The 13,465-nt window shown below is 48.3% G+C and overlaps 1 protein-coding gene across 2 annotated transcripts in view; it reads left to right on the top strand.

Annotated features, from left to right (window-relative positions):
* myo10 (myosin X) overlaps positions 1–13,465 on the top strand; it is a 508,428-nt gene that overhangs the window by 426,537 nt on the left and 68,426 nt on the right. For both annotated transcript variants that reach the window (XM_038797136.1, XM_038797137.1), the window contains 2 exons: positions 877–1,034; positions 4,192–4,315. In XM_038797136.1, coding sequence (XP_038653064.1) covers positions 877–1,034; positions 4,192–4,315 — 282 coding nt within the window. The remainder of the gene's footprint in view (positions 1–876; positions 1,035–4,191; positions 4,316–13,465) is intronic.

Below are 13,465 nucleotides of genomic sequence, written 5' to 3'. Positions count from 1 at the left end.
CTGATTGTGTAATCCTCACAGGCATTATTTCGGAGTGCTGTTAAATCGGGCAAGAAAAGGTGCCTTTGAAGCCGGCAAGTTTCACACAGCTTTTGTCGCCTGATCCACCATTCCATGCAATTTTTGGGAAGATTGCACCCAATACCTTGTATAATAGTGGGCTTTTGAATCAGTTAATTCAAACATTCTCATGTCCACAACATTTGAGGTGTTGCTATTTCTCACATGGGCCGGGATTCTCCCCTACCCGGCGGGGCGGGGGGTCCCAGCGTGTTGGAGTGGCGTGAACCACTCCGGCGTCAGGCCAAGCCCTCACATTGAGGGGCTAGGCCTGCGCCGGAGTGGTTGGCGCTCCGCCGGCTGGCATGGACGGCCTTTGGCGCCACGCCAACCGGGGCCGAAAGGACTTCGTCGGCCGGCGTAAGTCCCCGCATGCGCTGGAGCGTCAGTGGCTGCTGACGTAATCCCGGCGCATGCGCAGGGGGGAGAGGGTCACTTCCGCCTCCGCCATGGTGAAGACCATGGCGAAAGCAGAAGGAAAAGGGTGCCCCCACGGCACAGGCTCGCCCGCCGATTGGTGGGCCCTGATCGTGGGCCAGGCCACAGTGGGGGCCCCCCCCCCCCCCCCCGCGGGGCCAGATCGCCCTGCACCCCTCCCGGGCGCTATTCCCGCCCCCGCCGAATCTCTGGTGGCGGAGAATTTGGGATTTGGGGAGGTGGGGGCGGGATTGACGCCGGCCCCCGGCGATTCTCCGACCCGGCGGGGTCCGGAGAATCCCGCCCATGAATTCCTTTGTTGCAATTCGAGTAAAACCATAATTAGTTTCATTACTGCATATTTCCTATTTTTAATAATATTTCTTTGTTGATTGACAGGTTATTGGAATATGACCATATATGGTCGTAAACATTGCTATCACCTTTACACAAAATTTCTGAATGAGGCGACGAGGTGGGCAAATGCCGTTCAAAGTGTTATCGACACCAAAGCACCCATCGATACACCCACACAGCAACTTATTCAGGACATCAAGGTAAAGAAACACCTGAAACATTGAATGTAACAAAATATGAATGTGTGAAATTCACTGCCTTATCCGGAGTATAATATATTACACAGTTGGGAATAAGTAAAAGTAACAGAACATATGCATCATATTAAGTTATAGCATTTTACATGCTGGCATATACAATACAATCATGGTATATTTTTCACTAATCCGACTTAAAAAATTGTTTCCCCTCGTTACAATCTCTTTAAAGACTAATTCCAGCCACAAAGAATACATCCAATTTCAGATACATGGTGAGGCCTCTGCAACTGATTTTTTTATTTTTTCATCCATGGAATGTAGACCCCACTGGTTAGACCAACATTTATTGCCGATTTCTAATTGCTCTTGAGACTGCCACCTTGAACTGCTACAGTCCACATACTGTAGGTTCACCCACAGTGCTGTTCAGTTGTGAGTTCTAGGATTTTGACCCAGCGACAGTGAAGGAACGGTGATGCATTTCCAAGTTGTGATGGTGAGTGGCTGAGAGAGGAACTTGCAGGAGGTGGTGTTCCCAGGTATCTGCTGCCCTTATTCTTCTAGGTGGTAGAGTTCGTGGGTACGGAAGATGCTGCTGAAGAAACCTTGGTTAGTTGCTGTTGTACATATTGTAGATGGAACACACTGCTGTCACTATGCGTCGGTGGTGAAGAGTGTTAATGGTTAACATGGTGAATGGAGCTAATAAAATGGGCTGCTTTGTCCTGGATGGTGTCGAGCTTTTTGAATGCTGCTGGAGCTGCAAGTCCAATAACTCTTCCAGGCAAGTGGAGAGTATTTCATTACACTCCTGACTTGTGTCTTATAAATGGTGGATAGACTTTGCGGAATCAGGAGGTGAGTTAATCACCACAGGATTCCTACCATCTGTCCTGCTCTTGTAGCTGCAGTATTTATACGGCTAGTCCGGCTCAGTTTCTGGTCAACAGTAACCCCCAGGATGTTGATAATGGGGGAATTCAGCAATGGTAATGTCATTGAATATCATGGGGAGATGGTTGGATTCTCTTTTGGTGGAGTTGATCATTGCCTAGCATTTGTGGAACAAGGTTACCTGCTATTTGTCAGTTCAAGCCTGGATATTGTCCAGGTCTTGCTGCATTTGAGGTAATCTGTGGATATCCTCTCTTCTGGCCTTATAATGGAGGGAAGGTTAATTGATAAAGCAGATGAAGATGATTGGGCTTCGGAGGACCTGAGGAATTCCTCCAGTGATTAGCCATATTTGGTCATTCTTCTTCATTTTCATCTTGCTAATTTCTTGAAGGTGGGGTTATGTTTTAATATTGTTGCTTCCCTTCTGGGAGGGGTTCTTATCCTTGTGCTGTTTCCCCACAGGACTGACTAAGTTATGATAATGCTGTTTCTTCACTTTACGAGGTGTGTTTCCATAGTACTATTTCCCCACTTGGCTGTATGTTTCAATAGTGTTTCTACAGGACTGGGTGTCTTTCCATAGTGCTTTCTGCACCTCGGGTGCCTTGGTCTGTGGTAGTTCTTCATTTAAGTGCCGATTATTTTACTGTTGGGCAGGAATCACAATTGAACCAAATCAAGTTTTCACATCATTTCGACATGTGCATGTTTTCCAGCATGGGTTACTGGATTAAACAGGGGCAACTACCATATGATTATCAAGTGCAGTTTTACTGCTTTGGTTGAGATTATCCAACACTATCTAAATTGGACTTTGAACTTTGTAATTTGGGGATTGTAATATGGAGATTGTAAGCTAAGATGGGAGCTGGGCGAGGGCATTCACCCTCTTGAGGCTGTTCGATTAGAGCATAGCTGATCTTTATCTTGGTTCCATACACACACCTTGAATCCATATTCCTTAATATGCTAACCCTGAGGTGATATGCCTGCAGACAATATTGTATATAGTTGTTGATGTGACCTCCAACCAGCAGATGGCGGTACAGATCTACCATGCGGTCGTATTTCTACCGTACGTGGTAGATCTGTTCTAGCAGAAGGCTATCAGCAGAAGGTTGAAAGGTGTACACAAGAACATTCGCACACAAGGATAGTTCCAGGAGAGTCTAATGTAACTCTGTAATAACTTCGACAAAGAGTCATCTGGACTCAAAACGTTTTGCTCTTTTCACTCACTACTGCTGCCAGACCTGCTGAGATTTTCCAGCATTTTTTTCTTTGGTTTCTGTAATAACTTGGTCTGTATAAGATTCGTATCATTACTTAACCATTAATAAATCATCATTCTGGCTAAGTCACCAGCAGTTCTGGGGAATCATTGATAGACAAGCTCACAGAACACAACAATACCAACAAAAATCTATTGATCTCAATGTTCCAAAGTCAATTAACTGATCTTTGGGGCTGGGAACTGTAAGCTTTTGGGGTGAAGAGTTACTGATTTAAACAGTACTTTGTATAAGAAAAGTGCTTCCTAGCTTTACCCCAAAACAGCCAACCTCTAATTCTAAGTTTTGGACACCCCTTACCAGAGGAAATAACTTGTGTTACGAAAAATTAGAATACTTTTTAATCATTAAGGGAATGCAAACATAGTCTGTACAATGGACCCTCTATTTTAACCTGTTCACTCTGGTGAATCTGCACCACAAATCTCTCTGAGGCCACTGTGAGTTGCATTGATGAGAAGTGAATGAATTACTCCAGATGTGGTCTCACCAGAGGTTTTTACAACTGTAACATAACTACCAGGAACACTTTCAAGATGCTAGACTGGCAGTGCCCAGGTGCCAGATTACCCATGCCAGGGTTCGGGCCCGGGAGTGCCCTGCCCTTGAGAGGTGGGGTGAGGGAGGGGCTCGAAGACCCCCAAAGAGCTAAATTGGGGAAGTGGGAGGTAGGGTCCAGAGGCCACAGTGTGCTGTCCGAGGGGGACCCAGAGATTAAATGGCGCCCTGATCTCGAGAAGTTCGTCAGTGCAGGGAATGAGGTAAATGCAGATTCGGTGGGACGTTTCCAACCGAAAATGACCGAGTCCCGTTTGATAGCGGGGTCATTCTGAAGGACCCTGCTATACGCATCCAAAACTGTTTGTTGGGTGTTAAACCGTGCCTGTGGTTCATCATGTTAGAAACCAACAGCTACGTTTCTGGGAACTGGAAAAAGATATTTAATGTGTTTGTATTGTGTATGTTAGGAAAACTGGCTAAATATTGAAGTTGTGGAACAAATCTACAAAAGGAATCCAATTCTACGTTATACACATCATCCTCTGCACTCCCCACTTCTTCCACTACCATACGGAGACATCAATTTAAATTGTGAGTAACGAAAACTTATTACATAGCTTACAAAGATTTGCATTTCTATAGCATCTAAAATGTTTGTGTTTCACAAGAGCAGATCAAACAAAATGTTACGCCAAACCATGTGACGTTAGGACTGGTGACCAAAAGCTTGGTCAATGAGCTAAGTTCAAGGAACATCTTAAAGAGGAGAGGAAGGGAGAGAAGTGAAGAGGCTTAAAGGTGGAAATTAGAGGCCTTGGGAACGAGGCATTGGAAGGCATGCATGACCACCGATAATGGAAGAATGCAAATTGGAAATGCTCAAGAATTATAGGATCATAGAATGGTTATCCTACAAAATAAGGCTGTTCAGCACGTGAGGTCCATGCCAGCTCTGTGCAAGAGAAGTTCTGCCCGTCCCACTACCCCATCCTTTCCATGTGTCTTAAGCATAGAATTATAGAATCTACAGCACCGAGACAGGTCCATCAGCCCAAACTGGTACATGCCAAAAATGCCCATTTAAGCTAAACCCCATTTGCCTGCACTTGGCCCAAATCTCTCCAAACATTTCCTATCCGTGTATCTGTCCAAATTCCCTCTAAATGTTGTCAATGTCCCTGACTCAGCCTCTTCCTCCAGGAGCCCTTTCCACATACGTACCACCCTCTGTGTGAAAAACATTGATCCTCAGGTTCCCATTAATTCATTCCCCTCTTAACTTAAACCTATGCTCTCTAGTTCTCGATTCTCCAACTCTGGGGAAAAAGACTGAATGCATTCACCCTATCCATGCCTCTCATGATCTTATGCACCTCTATAGGATCACCCCTCAGTCTCCTACACTCCAAAGAAAAAAGTCCTAGCCTGTCCAATCTCTCCCCATAACTCAGCCCCTTGAGTCCTGGCAACATCCTTGTAAATCTCTTCTGCACTATCTCCAGCTTAATAACATCTTTCCTCTAGCAAGGTAAACAAAACTGAAAACAATACTCCAAGTGCAGCCTCACCAACGTCCTGTACAACTGCAGGATAACTTCCCAACATCTATACTCAATGCCCTTTTTTATTTTCAGATGCTTATCCAATTTCCTTGAAAGCTGCAGTTGAATCTGTCTCCACAACTCTCTCGGGCAGAACATTCCACTTGTTGCATAAAAGAAGCTTTCATTCTTTTGCAAATCCCTTTCAATCCATGTCCTTTGGTTTTAGGCTCCCTCTGCCGATGGGAACAGTTTATGATTTTGAACATCTCTCAGATCTCTTCCCAGGAGTCCAGACCCAGCTTCTCCAAACTATCATGGTCAATCTATCCTCGTAACTGAAATCCCCAATTGTTTCTTCACCTCTCTAATACCTTCACGTGCTTTCCAAATGTAGTGCCTAGAATAGGATGCATAACTCCAGTTGAGGCTGAACCAGTGTTTTATAAAGGTTCAGCATAACGCCCTTTATTTGATGCCTTACTCCTCTGTTACTGAACCCCGGGATCCTATATATTTTATTAACTGCTTTCTCAACCTACCCTGATATTTTAAATGATCTTGTAGCCCTGATCCTTGTGCTCCTGCACCACTTTAGAATTATATCTTTTATTTCATATTGTCTCCTTTTATTCTCCCCACTAAAATGTAGCACTTCATACTTTACTGCATTAAATTTAATCTCCCGCATGTCACGCATGACCGAACCCAGTCAATGAAGCCCTGCCAAACCCAAACCGTCCCAGGACCAACAACAAATAATTCCATTCCACCCGGTCAAAGGCCTTCACCGCATCCATAGTGACCACCACCACCCCCTGTATCCCCCCTCGGAGGGCATCATGATTACATTCAGGGGCCTTCAGTGGGCAGCAGGGTAGCATGGTGGTTAACATAAATGCTTCACAGCTCCAGGGTCCCAGGTTCAATTCCCGGCTGGGTCACTGTCTGTGTGGAGTCTGCACGTCCTCCCCCTGTGTGCGTGGGTTTCCTCCGGGTGCTCCGGTTTCCTCCCACAGTCCAAAGATGTGCGGGTTAGGTGGATTGGCCATGCTAAATTGCCCATAGTGTCCTAATAAAAGTAAGCTTAAGGGGGGGGGTTACGGGTGTAGAGTGGATACGTGGGTTTGAGTAGGGTGATCATGGCTCGGCACAACATTGAGGGCCGAAGGGCCTGTTCTGTGCTGTACTGTTCTATGTTCTATGTTCTACCATTGGCCGTTAGCTGCCTTTGGCAAACCCCATCTGGTCTTCCCCATCACCCCGGGAACACAATCCTCTAACCTCGAGGCCAGAATTTTGGCCAGCAATTTGAAATCAACATTCAGTAGGGAAATTGGTCTGTGTGACCCACATTGCTCTGGGTCCTTCACCCGCTTCAGGATCAATGAGATCAAAGCCTGTGACATTGTTGGGGGAAGAACACCCTGCTGCCTTGCGTCATTAAATGCCCTCGCCAGCAGCGGGCCCACCATCAGAGATGATATCACAGCTGTGATTAAGGAGGGCACGATGGAGGATTCGAGCACTGAGGCAATATGGATAGAGCTAAGAAATAGGAAGGGTGCAGTAACATTGTTGGGACTTTACTATAGGCCTCCCAAAAGCGAGCGTGAAGTAGAGGTACAAATATGTAGACAGATTACAGAACAATGTAGGAACAATAGGGTGGTTGTGATGGGACATTTTAACTACCCCAACATTGAATGGGACTCGTGTAGTGTTGGAGGCATAGATGGAGCAGAATTTGTAAGGAGCATCCAGGAGAGTTTTTTTAGAGCGGTATGTAAATAGTCCAACTCGGGAAGGGGCCATACGGACCTGGTATTGGGGAATGATCCCGGCCAGGTGGTTGACGTTTCAGTCGTCGATTACTTTGGGAATAGCGATCACAATTCCATAAGTTTTAGAATACTCATGGACAAAGACGAGAGTGGTCCAAAAGGAAGAGTGCTAAATTGGGGAAAGGCCAAGTATAACAAAATTCGTAGGAGCTCGGGAATGTGGATTGGGAGCAGCTGTTTAAGGGTAAATCCACATTTGAAATGTGGGAGTCTTTTAAGGAAAGGTTGATTAGAGCAGGACAGACATGTCCCTGTGAAAATGAGGGATAGAAATGGCAAGATTAGGGAACCATGGATGACGGGTGGAATTGTGAGACTAGCTAAGGAAGCATACATAAGATCGAGGCGACTCAAAACTGATGAAGCTTTGGAGGAATGTCGGGAAAGTAGGACAAATCTCAAACGCACAATAAAGAGGGCTAAAAGGGGTCATGAAATATCTTTGGCAAACAGGGTTAAGGAAAATCCCAAAGCCTTTTATTCGCATATAAGGAGCAAGAGGGTAACTAGAGAAATGATTGGCCCACAAAGACAAAAGAGGGAATTTATGCGTGGAGTCAGAGGAAATGAGTGAGCTTCTTAATGAGTACTTTGCATCGGTATTCACCAAGGAGAGGGACATGATGGATGTTGAGGCTAGGGATGGATGTTTAAATACTCTAGGTCATGTCGGCATAAGGAAGGGGGAGGTTTTGGGTATTCTAAAAGGCATTAAGGTGGACAAGTCCCCAGGACCGGATGGGATCTATCCCAGGTTACTGAGGGAAGTGAGGGATGAAATAGCTGGGGCTTGAACAGATATCTTTGCAGCATCCTTGAGCACGGGTGAGGTCCCGGAGGACTGGAGAATTGCTAAGGTTGACCCTTTGTTTAAGAAGGGTAGCAGGGATAATCCAGGGAATTATAGACCTGTGAGCTTGACGTCAGTGGTAGGCAAATTGCTGGAGAAGATACTGAAGGATAGGATCTATTCACATTTGGAAGAAAATAGACTTATCAGTGATAGGCAGCATGGTTTTGTGCAGGGAAGGTCATGTCTTACAAACCTAATAGAATTCTTTGAGGAAGTGACAAAGTTAATTGATGAGGAAAGGGCTGTAGATGTCATATACATGGAGCAGTTGATAAAGTTTCCCATGGCAGGTTGATGGAAAAAGTGAAGTTGTATGGGGTTCAGAGTGTACTAGCTAGATGGATAAAGAACTGGCTGAGCAACAGGAGACAGGGAGTAGTGGTGGAAGGGAGTGTCTCAAAATGGAGAAAGGTGACTAGTGCTGTTCCACAGGGATCCGTGCTCGGATCACTGTTGTTTGTGATATACATAAATGATCTGGACGAAGGTATAAGTGGTCTGATGAGCAAGTTTGCAGATGATACTAAGATTGGTGGAGTTGCAGACAGCGAGGAGGACTGTCAGAGAATACAGCAAAGTATAGATAGATTGGAGAGTTGGGCAGAGAAATGGCAGATGGAGTTCAATCCAGGCAAATGCGAGGTGATGCATTTTGGAAGATCTAACTCAAGAGCAGACTATATGATCAATGGAAGAGTCCTGGGGAAAATTCATGTACAGAGAGATCTGGGAGTTCAGGTCCATTGTACCCTGAAGGTGGCAACGCAGGTCGATAGAGTGGTCAAGAAGGCATACAGCATGCTTGCCTTCATCGGATGGGGTATTGAGTACAAGAGTCGGCAGGTCATGTTACAGTTGTATCGGACTTTGGTTAGGCCACATTTGGAGTACTGCGTGCAGTTCTGGTCGCCACATTACGTGAAGGATGTGGATGCTTTAGAGAGGGTGCAGAGGAGGTTCACCAGGATGTTGCCTGTTATGGAGGGTGCTAGCTATGAAGAAAGGTTGAGTAGATTAGGATTGTTTTCATTGGAAAGACAGAGGTTGAGGGGAGACCTGATTGAGGTCTACAAAATTATGAGAGGTATGGACAGGGTGGATAGCAACAAGCTTTTTCCAAGAGTGGGGGTGTCAATTACAAGGGGTCACGATTTAAGAAGGCGAGCAGGATGTTGGCGCATCAGCTCCGTAGGCGAGATGCGGCTAGGGAAATTGGGGGAGTGAAGGATGGGGGTGGAAATGTAGTGCAGAAGGGGACAGAAGTAAACGGGGTCTTTCGGGACTTTTACGAGGGATTGTACCGGTCGGAACCTCCGAGGGGGAGAGAGGGGATGGAGAGCTTCATGAACAGGCTATGTTTCCCAAGGGTTCAAGAGAGGCTGGTAGAGGGGCTGGGGGCACCGATAGAGTTGGAGGAGCTAGTCAGGGGGATCGGGCAAATGCAGTCAGGTAAGGCCCCGGGACCGGACGGGTTCCCGGCAGAATTTTACAAAAAATATGCGGACCTGGTGGGTCCCCTGCTGGTGCGAACTTTCAATGAGGCGTGGGAGGGGGGGGCTTTGCCCCCGACGATGTCGCGGGCACTGATCTCTTTGATCCTAAAACGGGATAAGGACCCCTTGCAGTGCGGATCATATCGGCCTATCTCGCTCCTTAACGTAGACGCTAAGTTGCTGGCGAAGATCCTGGCTACCAGGATAGAGGATTGTGTGGCAGAGGTAATTCATGAAGATCAGACAGGATTTGTCAAGGGGCGGCAGCTCAACACGAATGTGCGGAGACTGCTCAATGTTATCATGATGCCGGCAGTGGAGGGGGAGGCGGAGATAGTGGTGGCGCTGGACGCAGAGAAAGCGTTTGATAGAGTTGAGTGGGGGTACCTGTGGGAGGTGCTGGAGAGGTTTGGATTTGGGGAGGGATTCATCAAATGGGTGAGGCTGCTTTACGCGGCGTCGATGGCGAGTGTAGTCACAAATGGAAGGAGATCGGAGTATTTTAGGCTCTTTTCGTGGGACCAGGCAGGGGTGTCCCCTGTCCCCCCTGCTCTTTGCACTGGCAATTGAACCGCTGGCCATGGCGTTGAGGGAGTCAGGGAAATGGAGGGGTCTGGTGCGGGGTGGGGAGGAGCACCGGGTATCGCTGTATGCAGACGACCTGCTGTTATATGTGGCGGACCCAGAGGGGGGAATGCCGGGGAAGGTGGAGCTGTTAGCGGAATTTGGGGGCTTCTCGGGCTATAAGCTAAACTTAGGAAAGAACAAGGTATTTGTCGTGCACCCGGGAGATCAGGAGGAGTGAATTGGGAGGCTCCCCTTCAGGAGGGCAGTGAAGAGTTTCAGGTACCTGGGGGTGCAGGTGGCCAGGAGTTGGGGGGCTCTTCATAAGCTTAACTTCACCAGACTAGTGGAGCAGATGGAGGAGGAATTTAAAAGGTGGGACATGGTGCCGCTATCGCTGGCGGGCAGAGTGCAATCCGTCAAAATGACGGTTCTCCTGAAGTTCTTGTTCCTCTTCCAGTGCTTGCCCATCTTTGTCCCTAGGGCCTTTTTTAAAAGGGTGACCAGCAGCATGGGCGCATGGGTGAAGAGGGTCTTCTTGGAGTGGAGTAGAGATGGGGGGAGGGGGGGGGGGGCTGGCGTTGCCCAACCTCTCGGGGTACTACTGGGCGGCCAACGTGTCGATGGTGCGTAAGTGGGTGATGGAGGGGGAGAGGGCAGCATGGAAACGGATGGAGAGAGCGTCCTGTGGGGATACAAGCCTGGGGGCCCTGGTAACGGCGCCGTGGCCGCTCCCTCCCACGAGGTATACCACGAGTCCGGTGGTGTCGGCTGCCCTCAAGATTTGGGGGCAGTGGAGGCGACATAGGGGAGAAGTGGGGGGCTCGATGGAGGCTCCGTTAAGGGGGAACCATAGGTTCGTCCCGGGGAACATGGATGGGGGATTTCAGGGATGGTATAGAGCGGGCATTAGACAGCTGAGGGACCTGTTTATTGATGGGAGGTTTGCGAGCCTGGGGGAGTTGGAGGAGAAATTTGGGCTCCCGCCGGGAAACATGTTTAGATATCTGCAGGTAAAGGCATTTGCTAGACGGCAGGTGGAGGGATTCCCTGCGCTCCCCGCGAGGGGGGTGAGTGACAGGGTGCTTTTGGGGGTCTGGGTCGGGGAGGGGAAGATATCCGATATCTACAAGCTAATGCAGGAGGTGGAAGAGGCATCAGTATAGGAGCTGAAAACGAAGTGGGAGGGGTAACTGGGGGAACAGATCGAAGACGGGACATGGGCTGATGCCCTGGAGAGGGTAAATTCTTCCTCCTCGTCTGCGCGGCTTAGCCTCATTCAATTCAAGGTGCTGCATAGGGCCCACATGACTGGGACGAGGATGAGTAGGTTCTTTGGGGGTGAAGATAGGTGTGTCCAGCGAACCATGCCCATATGTTCTGGGCATGCCCGGCATTGAGGAGTTCTGGAAGGGGGTGGCGAGGACGGTGTCAAGGGTGGTGGGATCCAGGGTCAAGCCAGGATGGGGACTCGCGATCTTTGGGGTTGGGGTCGAGCCGGGAGTGCAGGAGGCGAAAGAGGCCGGTGTGCTGGCCTTTGCGTCCCTAGTAGCCCGGCGAAGGATTTTGCTACAATGGAAGGATGCGAGGCCCCCAAGCGTGGAGACCTGGATCAATGACATGGCGGGCTTCATTAAGCTTGAGAAGGTCAAATTCGCCCTGAGAGGATCGTTGCAAGGGTTCTTTAAACGGTGGCAACCTTTCCTCGACTTTCTGGCTCAACGATGGGGTACTGGGACAGTAGCAGCAGCAACCGGGGGGGGGGGGGGGGGGACGTTGATTATGTTTGCTTATTTTATTTAAATTTAATTTATTTAATTTTAATTTATGGTTAAGTTCTCTTGTTGGGGGGGGTGGGGGGAGTCTGATACATGTGATGTTACGGTATGGGGGGAATTGTGGGTGTTATGGGGCTGTTAGTTGCATATTACTGCTTGTTGCTATACTTGTTATATTTTTATATTTTCTGTAAAACAAATTCCAATAAAAAATTTTTTTTTTTTAAAAACAAGGGATCACGATTTCAAGGTGAGAGGGGGAAAGTTTAAGGGAGATGTGCGTGGAAAGTTTTTTACGCAGAGGGTGGTGGGTGTCTGGAACGCTTTGCCAGCGGAGGTGGTAGAGGCGGGCACGATAGCATCATTTAAGATGCATCTGGACAGATATATGAACGGGTGGGGAACAGAGAGAAGTAGATCTTGGAAAATAGGCAACAGGTTTAGATAAAGGATCTGGATCGGCGCAAGCTGGGAGGGCCGAAGGGCCTGTTCCTGTGCTGTAATTTTCTTTGTTCTTTGTATCCCAGAAAACGTCCACTGGGTAGCCGTCCGGTCCCGGGGCCTTACCGACTGCATGGCCTCCAATCCCTCTACAACTTCTACAATCCCGATGGGGCCTCCCAATCCCTCCACCAACCCTTCCTCCACCTTCGGAACCTTCAACCCTTCCAAAAGCTGACTCATCCCCTCCATCCCACTGGGGACTCCGACTCATACACCGACTGGAAAATTCCTTGAACACCCTGTTCACCCCTGCTGGTTCCAGGACCATGTTCCTCCCTCTTTCCTTCATTCTTCCTATCTTCCTGGCTGCCTCCCTTTTCCTGAGTTCATGTGCTAGCATCCTACTGGCCTTCTCACCATTCTTTTATGTCGCCCCTCCCGCCTTTCTCAACTGCCCCACCGCTTTCCCTGTGCATATCAGACCAAACTCCATCTGCAGCTTCTGCCGTTCCTTCAACAACCCTGTCTCTGGGGCTTCAGAATAGCTTCTGTCCATCTTGAGTATCTCCCTAACCAGCCTATCCAACTCTGCCCATTCCACCTTCTCCCTATGAGCCCGTATCGAAATTAGCTCCCCCCTAACCACCGCATTCAGCGCTTCCCACACCGTTGCTGCGGAAACTTTCCCAGTGTCATTTATCTCCAAATAATTCTGGATAGCCTGCCTCACCCTCCCACACACCCCCTCATCCGCGATCAGTCCTTCATCCAGTCTCCATTGCGGGCGCTGACACCCTCCTTGCTCAACCGTAGATCCACCCAGTGTTGGGCATGGTCGGACACCACAATCGCCGAATACTGGGCATCCACCACCGCAGCAAAGCCCTGGTCAAAACGAAAATTCAATCCGGGAATACACTTTGTGTACATGGGAGAGAAAAGAAAACTCCATCGCTCTTGGCCATCCGAACCTCCATGCACCCCTCCCATCTGTTCCATAAACCATTTTAGTTCCTTCGCCACGGCTGTCACCCTGTCTTTGAATTCGACTGATCTAACCTCGGATTTTTGACCATATGATAGTCCCCCACCATGATCAATCTTTGCGAGTCCAGGTCCGAACCTTCCCCAACACCCGCCCCATAAATTCTGCATCGTCCCAATTTGGTGCGTAAATGTTCAATAATACCATTTGAGCTACCCACTCACCATAAGGGACCTACC

Source organism: Scyliorhinus canicula, chromosome 5, assembly GCF_902713615.1.
Source record: "Scyliorhinus canicula chromosome 5, sScyCan1.1, whole genome shotgun sequence".
NCBI lineage: Eukaryota > Metazoa > Chordata > Chondrichthyes > Carcharhiniformes > Scyliorhinidae > Scyliorhinus > Scyliorhinus canicula.
The sequence above is the reverse complement of the archived record's forward strand: the minus strand, read 5'-3'. Positions and strand labels throughout refer to the sequence as shown.